Source organism: Onychostruthus taczanowskii, unplaced genomic scaffold (genome assembly GCF_017590055.1).
Source record: "Onychostruthus taczanowskii isolate IOZ18803 unplaced genomic scaffold, ASM1759005v1 scaffold417, whole genome shotgun sequence".
Lineage (NCBI taxonomy): Eukaryota > Metazoa > Chordata > Aves > Passeriformes > Passeridae > Onychostruthus > Onychostruthus taczanowskii.
The window spans coordinates 9,645-27,699 of NW_024501649.1; the positions used below are offsets into that span (position 1 = coordinate 9,645).

At 55.4% G+C, this 18,055-nt stretch overlaps 1 protein-coding gene across 1 annotated transcript in view; it reads right to left on the reverse strand.

Moving 5' to 3' along the window:
• Positions 1-15,996, reverse strand: part of LOC121340618 (adenylate cyclase type 3-like) — a 24,297-nt gene extending 8,301 nt beyond the window's left edge. The window contains exons 1-2 of the mRNA XM_041413487.1: positions 14,979-15,996; positions 2,001-2,150 (exon numbers count right to left, since the gene is read on the reverse strand). Coding sequence (XP_041269421.1) covers positions 2,001-2,150; positions 14,979-15,665 — 837 coding nt within the window. The 5' untranslated portion in view covers positions 15,666-15,996. The remainder of the gene's footprint in view (positions 1-2,000; positions 2,151-14,978) is intronic.
• Between the last annotated feature and the right edge of the window lie 2,059 nt (positions 15,997-18,055).

The window sequence follows — 18,055 nt, forward strand, 5'->3', positions numbered from 1 at the left end:
TTTGGGGTGGGACTTGGGAAGGAATTCCCGGCTGGGCTGGAATTCCCAGAGATTCCCTGGATCCCTGGGAGTGTCCAAGGAAAGGCTGGACCAAGAAAGGGAAGGGATCTGCACCGAGGTCCCCAAAGATCCCCGAGAGCTTCCACAAGGAAAAAAATGGGATCAAACCATTCCTGGCGGGAGCCACCCATGGAAAAACGCTGAATCCCACATCCCAAACCCCAAATCCAATCCCAAATCCCAAATCCAATCCCGAATCAAACATCCCACATCCCACATCCCAAGTCTCAAATCCAATCATCCCACATCCCAAATCCCAAATCCAACATCCAACACCCCACATCCCAAATCCCAGATCCCAAATCCCACATCCCACATCCCGCACCCCACATCTCAAATCCTAAATCCAGGAATGGACACTGGATGGATCCAGGGTGGATCAGGGATGGATCAGGGATCAATATCCCTGGATCAGGGATGGATCAGGGATCGATATCCCTGGATCAGGACTGGATCAGGGATGGATCAGGGATCGATATCCCTGGATCAGGACTGGATCAGGGATCGATATCCCTGGATCAGGGATGGATCAGGAATGGATCAGGGATCGATATCCCTGGATCAGGGCAGGATCAGGGATCGATATCCCTGGATCAGGGCTGGATCAGGGATCGATGTCCCTGGATCAGGAATGGATCAGGGATCGATATCCCTGGATCAGGGCAGGATCAGGGATCGATATCCCTGGATCAGGGATGGATCAGGGATCGATATCCCTGGATCAGGGATCAATATCCCTGGATCAGGAATTGATCAGGGATGGATCAGGGATCGATATCCCTGGATCAGGGATCGATAATCCTGGATCAGGGCAGGATATCCCTGGATCAGGGCAGGATCAGGGATCGATATCCCTGGATCAGGGATCGATATCCCTGGATCAGGGATGGATCAGGGCAGGATCAGGGCAGGATCAGGGATCGATATCCCTGGATCAGGGATGGATCAGGGATCGATGTCCCTGGATCAGGAATGGATCAGGGATCGATATCCCTGGATCAGGGCAGGATCAGGGATCGATATCCCTGGATCAGGGATGGATCAGGGATCGATATCCCTGGATCAGGGATGGATCAGGGATCGATATCCCTGGATCAGGGATGGATCAGGGATCAATATCCCTGGATCAGGGATGGATCAGGGATCAATATCCCTGGATCACGGATCAATATCCCCGGATCAGGGATCAATATCCCCGGATCAGGGCAGTGTCTGCAGCTGGAGCAGGGACGGATCCGCCCAGCTCCGTGTGGGAATTCCCGTGGGACACACGGAACTCTGCTAACGGGGTGGATTTTCCCCCGGGAACCCGGGAATTCCGCTGGGAACACCAGCGTGCGGCAGATCCGTTACCGGAGCGACGGCTCCGCGTCCCTGCCGCCATTCCCAGGATGAGATTCCAAAGGAACGGCTCCGTGTCCCTGCCCCCATTCCCAGGATGAGATTCCAAAGGAACGGCTCCGTGTCCCTGCCCCCATTCCCAGGAGTCCAATTTCAATCTCATAACCATTCCCATTCCAATTCCCATTCCCAATTCCATGCCCATTCCCATTCCATTCCATTCCCATTCCCAATCCCATTCCTGATCACGTTCCCAATCCCAATCCCATTCCCAATCCCTATTCCAATCCCAATCGCATTCCTATTCCAATTCCCATTCCCAACTCCATGCCCATTCCCATTCACAATATCATTCCCAATCCCAATCCCGTTCCCATTCTCAATCCCGTTCCCATTCCCATTCCTGACCTTGATCCCCATCCCGATCCCAATCCCATTCCCGATCCCATTCCCATTCCCAGTCCCATTCCCATTCCTGACCTTGATCCCGATCCCGATCCCGATCCCGATCCCATTCCCATTCCCATTCCCGATCCCGTTCCCGATCCCGCCCCCGTTCCCCGCTCCCGGCGGCATTCCGGCATTCCCGGTGTCCCCACCTGCTGCTGGCTCTGCTCCTCCAGGTTGAGTTTGACCTCCAGGGATTGCCGCGCCTCCAGGAACGCCTTCCGGTGCTTCCGGTCGGCCATCACGTACGACATGGCGCCCACCGCCACCGCGCAGGCGTACAGCGCCACGTTGGACAGCAGCTGGGATTTGGGATAAATCACGGGATACTCGAGGATTCGGGAATTTGGGATACTCGGGATGGAACGGCGGGAATTTGGGGGGAACGCCTTCCGGTGCTTCCGGTCGGCCATCACAACATGGCCGCCCACCGCCACCGCGCAGGCGTACAGCGCCACGTTGGACAGCAGCTGGGATTGGGATAAATCACGGGATACTCAGGAATTCGGGATACTCGGGAATTTGGGATACTTGGGAATTTGGGAGGAATGCCTTCCGGTGCTTCCGGTCGGCCATCACGTACGACATGGCGCCCACCGCCACCGCGCAGGCGTACAGCGCCACGTTGGACAGCAGCTGGGGGCGGGAACCTACCGGGATTTGGGATAAATCACGGGATACTCGAGGATTCGGGAATTTGGGATACTCTGGATGGAATGGCGGGAATTTGGGAGGAACGCCTTCCGGTGCTTCCGGTCAGCCATCACAACATGGCCGTCCACCGCCACCGCGCCACGTTGGACACCCGCCGGGATTTGGGATAAATCACGGGATACTCGGGAATTTGGGATCACAGGATACTCAGGATGGAACATCGGGGGTTTGGGATCAGGGATTTTTGGGGTGGAACATCAGGGATTTGGGATCAGGGATTTTTGGGGTGGAACGGCAGGGATTTGGGATCAGGGATTTTTGGGATGGAATATCGGGGATTTGGGATCAGGGATTTTTGGGGTGGAACATCAGGGATTTGGGATCAGGGATTTTCGGGGTGGAACATCGGGGATTTGGGATCAGGGATTTTTGGGGTGGAACGGCAGGGATTTGGGATCGCAGGGTCTTTGGGATGGAATGGTGGGAATTTGGGACCGCAGGTGCTTCGGGATGAAACAGCAGAAATTTGGGATGATGGGATCTTTGGGATGAAAGAAGAGGAATTTGGGATCATGGGACATCCGGGAAGAAACAGCATGGATTTGGGATCGTGGGATCTTTGGGAAGAATCAACGGGAATTTGTTATCACAGCAGCTTTGGGGAGAAATGGCGGGAATTTTGGATCACAGGATATTCGGGAATTCGGGGTCACGGGATACTCGGGAATTTGAGATCACGGGATATCCAGGATGGAACGGCGGGGGTTTGGGATCAGGGATCTTCGGGATGGAACGGTGAGAATTTGGGATCACAGAATATTCGGGATCAAAGCGGAGGAATTTGGGATCATGGAATATTCTGGATGAAAGAGCAGGAATTTGGGATCATGGGATATTTGGGATGAACCAGTGGGAATTTGGGATAATAGGATCTTAAGGATGAAATTGGGAATTTGGGATCACCGGATCTTTGGGAAGGAACAGGAGGAATTTGGGATAATGGGATCATTGGGATAAAAGAGCTGGCATTTGGGATCACGGGATATTTGGGAACAAACAACAGGAATTTAGGATCACAGGATCTTTGGGAAGAACCGAGGGGAATTTGGGATCGTGGGATATGATTTTGGATCACAGGACCTTTGGGAAGAAAGACTGGGAATTTGGGATTGTGGGATCTTCAGGAGGAAACAGCAGGAATTTGGAATTGTGGGATATTCAGAATGCAACAGCAGAAATTTGGGATCACAGGGTATTTGGGAACAAACAGTGGGAATTTAGGACCACGGGATCTTTGGGAAGAACCGAGGGGAATTTGGGATCGTGGGATATTCAGGATGAAAGAGAGGGAATTTGGGATTGTGGGATATTCAAAATGAAAGACCAGAAATTTGGGATCACAGGATGATTGGGATGAAAGAGCGGGAATTTGGGATCGTGGGGTCTCCAGGAGGAAACAGCAGGAATTTGGAATTGTGGGATATTCAGAATGCAACAGCAGAAATTTGGGATCACAGGGTATTTGGGAACAAACAGTAGGAATTTAGGACCACAGGATCTTTGGGAAGAACCGAGGGGAATTTGGGATCACGGGATATTCAGGATGAAAGAGAGGGATTTTGGGATCACAGCATCATTCAGGATAAAAGAGCGGGAATTTGGGATCACAGGATATTCAGAATGAAAGAGTGGGAATTTGGGGTCAGAGGATCTTTGGGAAGAAAAAGTGGGAATTTGGGATCATGGAATGCTTTGGAAGAAAGAGCTGGAATTTGAAATTGTGGGATATTTGGAATGAAAGAGGAGAAATTTGGGATCACGGGATCATTGGGATGAAAGAGCTGGCATTTGGGATCACAGGGTATTTGGGAACAAACAGCGGGAATTTGGGATCACAGGATCTTCGGGAAGAACCAGCGGGAATTTGGGATCCCTGGATCTTTGGGAAGAACCCATGGGAATTTGGGATCACGGGATCATTGGGATGAAAGAGCTGGCATTTGGGATCACAGGGTATTTGGGAACAAACAGCGGGAATTTGGGATCACAGGATCTTCGGGAAGAACCAGAGGGAATTTGGGATCACAGGATCTTCGGGAAGAACCAGCGGGAATTTGGGATCACAGGATCTTTGGGAAGAACCAGCGGGAATTTGGGATCACAGGATCTTTGGGAATAACCCATGGGAATTTGGGATCCCTGGACCTTTGGGAATAACTCGTGGGAATTTGGGATCATGGGATATCCGGGCTGAACGAGGAGGAATTCCAGGATGAGCAGATCCCAATCTTCATTCCAACCCTGACAAAAAACCTCAGATCCCGCTTTGGGATAAACATCAGGAATTTGGGGGGAAAGCGGCTCCGGGAGCATCCCGGGGGATTCCCGGGGTTCGAAATCCCGGAGATGTTTTGGAAAAAGGCGGCAGCTGGGCCGGGATCCCGGGGGATCCCAGGGGATCCCGGGGGAAGGCAGCGGCTCCGAGCGGATCACGTGGCGCCGCTCCCTGGGAATTGCAGCCCTCGGAGCGAGAAAGTTCCGGAAAAACACGGCCGGGCTCCGAATCCGCATTCCCGGGAACAGCCAAAAATTTGGGAGCGATCCCGATGTGTCCCACTGGGAACATCCAGAGCAGGGGGTGGATCCTGGGGGATCCCACGGGATTGGTCCAGGTCCATGGGGTGGGTCCCATCTTGGACTGGATCCGGATCCCATGGGATTGGATCCTGACCCCATGGATTGGATCCTGATCCCACAGGATTGATCCAGATCCATGGGGTGGATCCCATCTTTGGGTTGGATCCTGTCCCCATGGATTGGATTCTGATCCCATGGATTGATCCAGATCCATGGGATGGATCCTGACCCCATGGATTGGACCCTGATCCCACGGATTGGATCCTGATCCCATGGATTGGATCCTGATCCCATGGATTGGATCCTGACCCCACGGGCTGGATCCTGTCCCCATGGATTGGATCCTGACCCCATGGATTGGATCCTGATCCCATGGATTGGATCCTGACCCCATGGATTGGATCCTGTCCCCATGGATTGGATTCTGATCCCATGGATTGGATCCTGATTCCACAGGATTGATCCAGATCCATGGGATGGATCCTGATCCCACAGGATTGATCCAGATCCATGGGATGGATCCTGATCCCACAGGATTGATCCAGATCCATGGGATGGATCCTGATCCCACAGGATTGATCCAGATCCATGGGATGGATCCTGATCCCACAGGATTGATCCAGATCCATGGGATGGATCCTGATCCCACAGGATTGATCCAGATCCATGGGATGGATCCTGATCCCACAGGATTGATCCAGATCCATGGGATGGATCCTGATCCCACAGGATTGATCCAGATCCATGGGATGGATCCTGATCCCACAGGATTGATCCAGATCCATGGGATGGATCCTGATCCCACAGGATTGATCCAGATCCATGGGATGGATCCTGATCCCACAGGATTGATCCAGATCCATGGGATGGATCCTGATCCCACAGGATTGATCCAGATCCATGGGATGGATCCTGATCCCACAGGATTGATCCAGATCCATGGGATGGATCCTGATCCCACAGGATTGATCCAGATCCATGGGATGGATCCTGATCCCACAGGATTGATCCAGATCCATGGGATGGATCCTGATCCCACAGGATTGATCCAGATCCATGGGATGGATCCTGATCCCACAGGATTGATCCAGATCCATGGGATGGATCCTGATCCCACAGGATTGATCCAGATCCATGGGATGGATCCTGATCCCACAGGATTGATCCAGATCCATGGGATGGATCCTGATCCCACAGGATTGATCCAGATCCATGGGATGGATCCTGATCCCACAGGATTGATCCAGATCCATGGGATGGATCCTGATCCCACAGGATTGATCCAGATCCATGGGATGGATCCTGATCCCACAGGATTGATCCAGATCCATGGGATGGATCCTGATCCCACAGGATTGATCCAGATCCATGGGATGGATCCTGATCCCACAGGATTGATCCAGATCCATGGGATGGATCCTGATCCCACAGGATTGATCCAGATCCATGGGATGGATCCTGATCCCACAGGATTGATCCAGATCCATGGGATGGATCCTGATCCCACAGGATTGATCCAGATCCATGGATTGGGTCCTGTTCCCATTGGCTGGATCCTGTCCCCCTGGATTGGATTCTGATTCCATGGATTGGATCCTGATCCCATGGATTGGATCCCGTTCCTATGGGATGGATCCTGACCCCGTGGATTGGATCTTGATCCCACAGGACTGATCCAGATCCATGGGTTGGGTCCTGTTCCCATTGGCTGGATCCTGTCCCCATGGATTGGATTCTGATTCCATGGATTGGATCCTGATCCCACAGGATTGATCCAGATCCATGGGGTGGATCCTGACCCCATGGGCTGGATCCTGATCCCATGGATTGGATCCCATTCCTATGGGATGGATTCTGACCCCATGGATTGGATCCTGATCCCACAGGACTGATCCAGATCCATGGGGTGGATCCCATCTTTGGGTTGGATCCTGACCCCATGGATTGGATCCTGACCCCATGGATTGGATCCTGACCCCATGGATTGGATCCTGACCCCACGGATTGGATCCTGACCCCACGGATTGGATCCTGACCCCATGGATTGGATCCTGACCCCACGGATTGGATCCTGACCCCATGGATTGGATCCTGATCCCACAGGATTGATCCAGATCCATGGATTGGATCCTGTTCCCATTGGCTGGATCCTGACCCCATGGATTGGATTCTGATTCCATGGATTGGATCCTGATTCCATGGATTGGATCCTGATTCCATGGATTGGATCCTGACCCCATGGGCTGGATCCTGACCCCATGGATTGGATCCCATTCCTATGGGATGGATCCTGACCCCATGGATTGGATCCCATTCCTATGGGATGGATCCTGACCCCGTGGATTGGATCTTGATCCCACAGGACTGATCCAGATCCATGGATTGGGTCCCGTTCCCATTGGCTGGATCCTGTCCCCATGGATTGGATTCTGATTCCATGGATTGGATCCTGATCCCACAGGATTGATCCAGATCCATGGGGTGGATCCTGACCCCATGGGCTGGATCCTGATCCCATGGATTGGATCCCATTCCTATGGGATGGATTCTGACCCCATGGATTGGATCCTGATCCCACAGGACTGATCCAGATCCATGGGGTGGATCCCATCTTTGGGTTGGATCCTGACCCCATGGATTGAATCCTGACCCCACGGATTGGATCCTGACCCCATGGATTGGATCCTGATCCCACAGGATTGATCCAGATCCATGGATTGGATCCTGTTCCCATTGGCTGGATCCTGACCCCATGGATTGGATTCTGATTCCATGGATTGGATCCTGATTCCATGGATTGGATCCTGATTCCATGGATTGGATCCTGATTCCATGGATTGGATCCTGATTCCATGGATTGGATCCTGATTCCATGGATTGGATCCTGATTCCATGGATTGGATCCTGACCCCATGGGCTGGATCCTGACCCCATTGGCTGGATCCCGTTCCCATGGATAGCCATGGAAATCTGGGAACACCGGGAATGCTGGAAATCCCAGGAATGTGGAAAATCCTGGGAATCCTGAAAATCCCGGGAATCCTCTAACCCATCCCATTCCAGCTGCTTTTCCATGAGTGTCCTGATGCCCTTCCGTGAGTCTCATCCCAAAAAAACTCTCCTGATGTGATCTGAGATCCAAAACACTTCCCAGATCCCAGATTTAGTGGGAAAAGCTCCGGCAAGGAGGAGATTCCAGATCCCAAATTCTGTGTGAAAAGTTTAGATCCCAGATTCCAAATTCTGATGGAAAAGCTCTGATCCCAAATCCCAAATTCTGCGGGAAAATTTCCAATCCCAGGTCCCAGAATCTGTGGGAAAAGCTCCAATTCTGGATCCCAAATCCTGTGGGAAAATCTCAGATCCCAAATCCCAAATCCTGCAGGAAAAGTTCCAATCCCAGGTCCTAAATCCTCTGGGAAAAACTCCAATATGGAGGAGATCCCAAATCCCAAATTCTGCGGGAAAAGCACCGATCCTGAATCCCAAATTTTCTGTGGGAAAAATTCTGATCCAGATCCCAAATTCTGCACAAAAAGCTCCAACAAGGAGGAGATCTCAGATCCCAAATCCCGTGGGAAAAGCTCCCATCCCAAATCCCAAATCCTCCGGGAAAAGTTCCCATCCCAAATTCCAGATTCTGTGGGAAAAGCTCCCATCCCGGATCCCAAATTCTGCAGGAGAAACTCCAGCATGGAGGAGGATCTCGAATCCCAAATTCTGTGGGAAATGCTCCCAACCCAAATCCCAAATCCCAAATCCTGCGGGAAAAGTTCCGATCCCAGATCCCAAAATCTGCAGGACAAACTCCAGCACAGAGGCAATTCCAGATCCGAAATCCTGCTGGAAAACCCGCGATCCCAGATCCCAAATTCTGCAGGAAAAGCTCCAACACCGAGATCCCAGTTACCAAATCCTCCAGGAAAAGTTCCGATCCCAAATCCCAAATCCTGGAAAAACTGCAATCCCATTCCTTTTCCATTCCCGTGCTTGTCTGGCCAGCACCCCTCGATCCATGGAATTCCCACCCCATTCCCACCATTCCTTGTCCCCCTTCCCACCATTCCCAGTCCATTCCCACCATTCCCAGCCCACTCCCTCCCCATTCCCGCACCTGCCTGGCCAGCACCCCTCGATCCATGGAATTCCCACCATTCCCTGCCCCATTCCCACCCTGTTCCCATCATTCCCAGCCCATTCCCTGTCCATTTCCTGTCCATTCCCATCATTCCCAGCCCTGGTCCTGCACCTGCCTCGCCGCCTCCCCTCAATCCATGGAATTCCCACCATTCCCAGCCCATTCCCGCCCCATTCCCGCAACTGCCTGGCCAGCACCCCTCAATCCATGGAATTCCCACCATTCCCAGCCCATTCCCGCCCCATTCCCGCAACTGCCTGGCCAGCACCCCTCAATCCATGGAATTCCCACCATTCCCAGCCCATTCCCGCCCCATTCCCGCAACTGCCTGGCCAGCACCCCTCAATCCATGGAATTCCCACCATTCCCAGCCCATTCCCGCCCCATTCCCGCAACTGCCTGGCCAGCACCCCTCAATCCATGGAATTCCCACCATTCCCAGCCCATTCCCGCCCCATTCCCGCAACTGCCTGGCCAGCACCCCTCAATCCATGGAATTCCCACCATTCCCAGCCCATTCCCGCCCCATTCCCGCAACTGCCTGGCCAGCACCCCTCAATCCATGGAATTCCCACCATTCCCAGCCCATTCCCGCCCCATTCCCGCAACTGCCTGGCCAGCACCCCTCAATCCATGGAATTCCCACCATTCCCAGCCCATTCCCGCCCCATTCCCGCAACTGCCTGGCCAGCACCCCTCAATCCATGGAATTCCCACCATTCCCAGCCCATTCCCGCCCCATTCCCGCAACTGCCTGGCCAGCACCCCTCAATCCATGGAATTCCCACCATTCCCAGCCCATTCCCGCCCCATTCCCGCAACTGCCTGGCCAGCACCCCTCAATCCATGGAATTCCCACCATTCCCAGCCCATTCCCGCCCCATTCCCGCAACTGCCTGGCCAGCACCCCTCAATCCATGGAATTCCCACCATTCCCAGCCCATTCCCGCCCCATTCCCGCAACTGCCTGGCCAGCACCCCTCAATCCATGGAATTCCCACCATTCCCAGCCCATTCCCGCCCCATTCCCGCAACTGGGATTGGATCCTGACCCCACGGGCTGGATCCTGACCCCATGGATTGGATCCTGACCCCATGGATTGGATCCTGACCCCATGGATTGGATCCTGATCCCATGGATTGGATCCTGACCCCACGGATTGGATCCTGACCCCATGGGATGGATCCTGACCCCACGGATTGGATCCTGACCCCATGGATTGGATCCTGATCCCACAGGATTGATCCAGATCCATGGATTGGATCCTGTTCCCATTGGCTGGATCCTGCCCCCATGGATTGGATTCTGATTCCATGGATTGGATCCTGATTCCATGGATTGGATCCTGACCCCATGGGCTGGATCCTGACCCCATTGGCTGGATCCCGTTCCCATGGATAGCCATGGAAATCTGGGAACACCGGGAATGCTGGAAATCCCAGGAATGTGGAAAATCCTGGGAATCCTGAAAATCCCGGGAATCCTCTAACCCATCCCATTCCAGCTGCTTTTCCATGAGTGTCCTGATGCCCTTCCGTGAGTCTCATCCCAAAAAAACTCTCCTGATGTGATCTGAGATCCAAAACACTTCCCAGATCCCAGATTTAGTGGGAAAAGCTCCGGCAAGGAGGAGATTCCGGATCCCAAATTCTGTGGGAAAAGCTCCGGCATGGAGATCGTGGCTCCCAAAATCTGTGGGGAAAACTCCAATCCTGGATCCCAAATCCTGTGGGATAAGCTCCCATCCCAAATCCCAAATTCTGTGGGAAAAGCTCAGATCCCAGATCCCAAATTCTGCCGGAAAAGTTCCAATCCCAGATCCCAAATTCTGTGGGAAAATTTCCAATCCCAGGTCCCAGAATCTGTGGGAAAAGCTCCAATTCTGGATCCCAAATCCTGTGGGAAAATCTCAGATCCCAAATCCCAAATCCTGCAGGAAAAGTTCCAATCCCAGGTCCTAAATCCTCTGGGAAAAACTCCAATATGGAGGAGATCCCAAATCCCAGATTCTGCGGGAAAAGCGCCCATCCTGAATCCCAAATTTTCTGTGGGAAAAATTCTGATCCAGATCCCAAATTCTGCACAAAAATCTCCAACACGGAGGAGATCTCAGATCCCAAATCCCGTGGGAAAAGCTCCCATCCCAAATCCCAAATCCTCCGGGAAAAGTTCCCATCCCAAATTCCAGATTCTGTGGGAAAAGCTCCCATCCCGGATCCCAAATTCTGCAGGAGAAACTCCAGCATGGAGGAGGATCTCGAATCCCAAATTCTGTGGGAAATGCTCCCAACCCAAATCCCAAATCCCAAATCCTGCGGGAAAAGTTCCGATCCCAGATCCCAAAATCTGCAGGACAAACTCCAGCACAGAGGCAATTCCAGATCCGAAATCCTGCTGGAAAACCCGCGATCCCAGATCCCAAATTCTGCAGGAAAAGCTCCAACACCGAGATCCCAGTTACCAAATCCTCCAGGAAAAGTTCCGATCCCAAATCCCAAATCCTGGAAAAACTGCAATCCCATTCCTTTTCCATTCCCGTGCTTGTCTGGCCAGCACCCCTCGATCCATGGAATTCCCACCCCATTCCCACCATTCCTTGTCCCCCTTCCCACCATTCCCAGTCCATTCCCACCATTCCCAGCCCACTCCCTCCCCATTCCCGCACCTGCCTGGCCAGCACCCCTCGATCCATGGAATTCCCACCATTCCCTGCCCCATTCCCACCCTGTTCCCATCATTCCCAGCCCATTCCCTGTCCATTTCCTGTCCATTCCCATCATTCCCAGCCCTGGTCCTGCACCTGCCTCGCCGCCTCCCCTCAATCCATGGAATTCCCACCATTCCCAGCCCATTCCCGCCCAATTCCCGCACCTGCCTGGCCAGCACCCCTCGATCCATGGAATTCCCTGTTCATTCCCACCCATTCCCAGCTCAGTTCCCTTTTCATTCCCTGTCTATTCCCGCACCTGCCTGGCCACTTCCCATCGATCCATAGAATTCCCACCATTCCCAGCCCATTCCCAGCATTCCAGCCTCATTCCCATCCTTTTCCCCGCCAATTCCATTCCCAGCTGTTCCCATCATTCCCTGCCCATTCCCGCACCTGCCTGGCCACCTGCCCTGGATCCACGTTGTTCTCCCGGCCCCTCTGGAGCTCCACCATTCCCAGGACCATTCCCAGCCCATTCCCAGCATTCCAGCCTCATTCCCATCCTTTTCCCCGCCAATTCCATTCCCAGCTGTTCCCATCATTCCCTGCCCATTCCCGCACCTGCCTGGCCACCTGCCCCTCCATCCATGGAATTCCCGTCCCATTCCCTGTCCATTCCCACACCTGCCTGGCCAGCACCCCTCCATCCATGGAATTCCCACCATTCCCACCCCGTTGCCACCACTCACATCCCTTTCCCAGCCCATTCCTGCTCCATTCCCACACCTGCCTGGCCAGAACCCCTCCATCCATGGAATTCCCAGCCCATTCCCGCACGGTTCCCGCACCTGCCTGGCCACCTGCCCCGCATCCAGGTGGTTCTCCCGGCCCCTCTGGAGCTCCACCATTCCCAACACCATTCCCAGCCCATTCTCAGCATTCTGACCTCATTCCCATCCCTTTCCCTGCCAATTCCCACCCCTTTCCCACCATTCCCAGCCCATTCCTGCTCCATTCCCGCACCAGCCTGGCCAGAACCCCTCCATCCATGGAATTCCCGTCCCATTCCCAGCCCATTCCCGCCCGGTTCCCACACCTGCCCGGCCAGAACCCCTGCATCCATGGAATTCCCAGCCCATCCCCGCACCTGCCTGGCCAGCACCCCTCGATCCATGGAATTCCCGTCCCATTCCCGCCCTGTTCCTGCACCTGCCCAGCCAGAACCCCTCCATCCATGGAATTCTTCTTGCTCCCTGTCCATTCCCACCATTCTTGCACCATTCCCACACCTGCCTGGCCAGCATCCATCGATCCATGGAATTCCCACCATTCCCACCCCGTTGCCACCACTCACATCCCTTTCCCAGCCCATTCCTGCTCCATTCCCACACCTGCCTGGCCAGAACCCCTCCATCCATGGAATTCCCAGCCCATTCCCGCCCCGTCCCCGCACCTGCCTGGCCAGAACCACTCGATCCATGGAATTCCCACCCCGTCCCTGCACCTGCCTGGCCACCTGCCCCTCGATCCATGGAATTCCCAGCCCATTCCTGCTCCATTCCCACACCCACCTGGCCAGAACCCCTCCATCCATGGAATTCCCGTCCCATTCCCGCCCGGTTCCCGCACCTGCCTGGCCAGCACCCCTCCATCCATGGAATTCCCGCCCTGTGCCCGCACCTGCCTGGCCAGCACCCCTCGATCCATGGAATTCCCGTCCCATTCCAGCCCAGTTCCTGCACCTGCCTGGCCAGAACCCCTCCATCCATGGAATTCCCGTCCCATTCCCGCCCGGTTCCCGCACCTGCCTGGCCAGCACCCCTCCATCCATGGAATTCCCGTCCCATTCCCAGCCCATTCCCTGCCCACTCCCGCACCTGCCTGGCCACCTGCCCCTCCATCCATGGAATTCCCAGCCCATTCCCTGCCCATTCCCGCACCTGCCTGGCCACCTGCCCCGCATCCAGGCGGTTCTCCCGGCCCCTCTGGAGCTCCAGGATCCCCAGGACCAGCGCGTGCCCGCCGCAGGAGGCGGCCGCCAGCAGCAGGATCCGCGCCATTCCCACGCCGTTCCCAGCCCATTCCCAGCATTCCAACCTCATTCCCATCCCATTCCCTGCCTATTCCCACCATTCCCAGCCCATTTCCACTATTCCCATCCATTTCCCAGCCCATTCCCACCCCATTCCCTGCCTATTCCCACCCCTTTCCCACCATTCCCGTCCCATTCCCGCCCCGTCCCCGCACCTGCCTGGCCAGAACCACTCGATCCATGGAATTCCCACCCCGTCCCTGCACCTGCCTGGCCACCTGCCCCTCGATCCATGGAATTCCCGTCCCATTCCCAGCCCATTCCCAGCCCACTCCCGCACCTGCCTGGCCACCTGCCCCGCATCCAGGCGGTTCTCCCGGCCCCTCTGGAGCTCCAGGATTCCCAGGACCAGCGCGTGCCCGCCGCAGGAGGCGGCCGCCAGCAGCAGGATCCGCGCCATTCCCACGCCGTTCCCAGCCCATTCCCAGCATTCCAACCTCATTCCCATCCCATTCCCTACCTATTCCCACCATTCCCAGCCCATTTCCACTATTCCCATCCATTTCCCAGCCCATTCCCACCCCATTCCCTGTCCATTCCCAATCCTTTTTCCACCATTCCCAGCCCATTCCCACCCCGTTCCTGCACCTGCCCAGCCAGAACCCCTCCATCCATGGAATTCCCGCCCCGTTCCCACACCTGCCTGGCCAGCACCCCTCCATCCATGGAATTCCCACCATTCCCAGCCCATTCCTGCTCCATCCCCGCACCCACCTGGCCAGAACCCCCTCATCCATGGAATTCCCAGCCCATTCCCTGCCCATTCCCGCACCTGCCTGGCCAGCACCCCTCCATCCATGGAATTCCCGCCCTGTGCCCGCACCTGCCTGGCCAGCACCCCTCGATCCATGGAATTCCCGTCCCATTCCAGCCCAGTTCCTGCACCTGCCTGGCCAGAACCCCTCCATCCATGGAATTCCCGTCCCATTCCCAGCCCATTCCCAGCCCATTCCCGCACCTGCCTGGCCACCTGCCCCGCATCCAGGCGGTTCTCCCGGCCCCTCTGGAGCTCCAGGATTCCCAGGACCAGCGCGTGCCCGCCGCAGGAGGCGGCCGCCAGCAGCAGGATCCGCGCCAGGCGCAGCGGCAGCGTCAGGAAGCAGGAGAAGGCGAAGAACGCCTGCCAGCCCGCCGCGTCCACCGCCTCTGGAAAACTCCTCTGGAATTCCCAGCCCAGCAAGCCCCAGAGCTGCGCCACCGTCAGCGCCCACAGCCCGCCGGGCAGGAATTTCTGGGAAAAATCCTCCGGGAGCAGCCGGGATTTCAGCAGCAGGAAAACGCAGCCGTGCGCCACCAAGCCGGCCAGGGCGGCCAGCGCCGGGAAAAGTTTTTCCATGCGGGAAAACGCCGCGCACATTCCCAGGATGTAGCAGTCGAAGAGGGCGGAGAAGACCACCAGGACCAGCAGCGTCTCGTGGCGCTGGCGGCGGAAATAAGTCTGGTAGAGCTTTTCCAGGGATTCCGGCGAGAAGGAAAAGCGCCGGGAATGCGGCAGGCAGGGGCAGGGCCCCCCCCAGCCCTGCGGGGCCGGGGATTCCCGGGAGCGGCGGAGATTCCCGTCGGGATCGGACGGGAAACTCAAGGAATAATCGGCGGAGTATTCGGCCGAGAATTCCGGCTCGGAGAAGGCGCGGTTCCTCGGCATCCTGCGGCGGGCTGGCTCCGGAATTCCCGGTTTTCCAGGGGGGAGTCGCGGGATGCTCAGCGCGGCGTCACGCGCGGCATCGCCGTCCGGCGGGGCCTGCCGCAAATCCCGGGAAAATTCCAGCGGCGGGAATTCGGCAGGCCGGGATTCACGGGTGGTTCCCCAGATTCCTTCTCCGACAATTCCCGGTCAAAGCCCCGGCTCCTTCCCGGCAAAATCCCGGCTCCTTTCCGGCCGATTCCCAAAATCCTTTCCCGGTTCCTTCCCCGCCGATTCCCGGCTGATTCCCCAAATTCCTTCCCGGTTTTTTTCCGGCTGATTCCCGAAATTCCTTCCCGGCCGAATCCCGGCTCCTTCCCAGCTGATTCCCGGAATTCCTTCCCGGCCAGTTCCCGGTTTCCTCCCGGTTCCTTTCCCGTCCAATTCCCGGCTGATTCCCCAAATTCCTTCCCGATTTTTCTCCCGGCTGATTCCCGGAATTCCTTCCCGGCCAATTCCCGGTTCCTTCCCGGTCAATTCCCGGCTGATTCCCGGAATTCCTTCCCGGCCAAATCCCGTCTCCTTCCCGGCTGATTCCCGGAATTCCTCCCCGGCCAATTCCCGGTTCCTTCCCCGCCGCTTCCCGGGTTTTCCCCGGATTATTCCCGGTTCTCTCCCGGTTCCTTCCGGGCCAGTTCCCGGCGGATTCCCGGCGGATTCCCGGCTCCCAGCTCCTTTTCCAGGCGCTTTCCCAGCTTTCCCAGCTCAGCCCCAGAGATGTCGCGATGCCTCCCCTGCTCCTCCTTCCCGCCGGGATCCGCAAAACCCGGGGAAAAATCCGGGAAAAAACCGGGAAAAAAAAAACCCAAAAAAAAAACTCCCAAAAAAACCAAACCCGGGGAAAAGCCGGGAACAGCGGGATGCGCTCCCGCCCTTATCCCGGATTCCCGCATCCTCTTCCCGCTGGAGCTTCCCGGGTGATGGGAGAAGCTCGGGATGGAGGCTGGAAAACCGGGAAGGGATTTTCCCGGGATCGCGGCGCTCCCGCCTCCCGCCGTAACCCTTGAGGCGCCGGGCTGGGAAACGAAAACACCAAAAAATAATTAAAAATAATAATAAAAACAATAAAAACCGGGAAGAGATTCCTCAGGGAATTCCGGCTGAGTCCGGGAATTCCGGGAGTTCGCGCGGCTTTTCCTTGGATATTCCCAGGGATTATCTGGGAATTCCTTCCCAAATTTTTCCCAAGGAATTCTCTCCATTCCAGCCTGGGGTTGGAGCCACCCCCATCCCGACTCCTCCTTGGGAAGGAATTTCGGGAATTCCCTGGGAATTCGGGGCTCCACTTCCCTTTTCCATCCCTGAATTCCATAAAAATCCCTGAGGATGGATCCTGGATCCCAGAATCCTGGAATTCTTCAGGTGGGATCCATGGATCTTCAATCCCATCCCATCCCAACCCCTGACTCCTCTCTGGGAAGGAATTTTAGGAATTCTGTGGGAATTGGGGACTCCAGGCAGGGTCTCCCTTCCCTTTTCCATCCTGGAATTCCATAAAAATCCCTCGGGATGGATCCCAAAATCCCGGGATGGTTTGGGATGGGATCCATGGACCTTCAATCCCAACCCCTGACTCCTCTCTGGGAAGGAATTTCGGGAATTCCCTGGAAATTCGGGGCTCCACTTTTCTTTTCCATTCCCGAATTCCATAAGAACCCCTCAGGATGGATCCTGGATCCCAAAATCCTGGAATTCTTCAGGTGGGATCCATGGATTTTAAATCCCAATCCCGATCCTGGGGTGCTCCAGCTTTTCCTTGGATATTCCCAGGGATTCTCTGGGAATTCCTTCCCAAATTTTTCCCTTTTATCCCAAGGAATTCTCTCCATTCCAGCCTGGCGTTGGAGCCACCCCCATCCCGATTCCTCTCAGGGAAGGAATTTCGGGAATTCCCTGGGAATTCGGGGCTCCACTTCTCTTTCCCATCCCTGAATTCCATAAAAATCCCTCAGGATGGATCCCAAAATCCCGGGATGGTTTGGGATGGGATTCCAGGATCTTCAATCCCACCCCATTCCCAGCCCTGATTCCTCTCCAGGAAGGAATTTCGGGAATTCCCTGGGAATTCGGGGCTCCACTTCCCTTTTCCATCCCTGAATTCCATAAAAATCCCTGAGGATGGATCCTGGATCCCAGAATCCTGGAATTCTTCAGGTGGGATCCCTGGATTTCAAATCCCAATCCCAATCCCAGGGTGCTCCACCTTTACTTTGGATATTCCAAAGGATTCTCTGGGAATTCCTTCCCAAATTTTTCCCTTTTATCCCAAGGAATTCTCTCCATTCCAGCCTGGCGTTGGAGCCACCCCCATCCCGATTCCTCTCAGGGAAGGAATTTCGGGAATTCCCTGG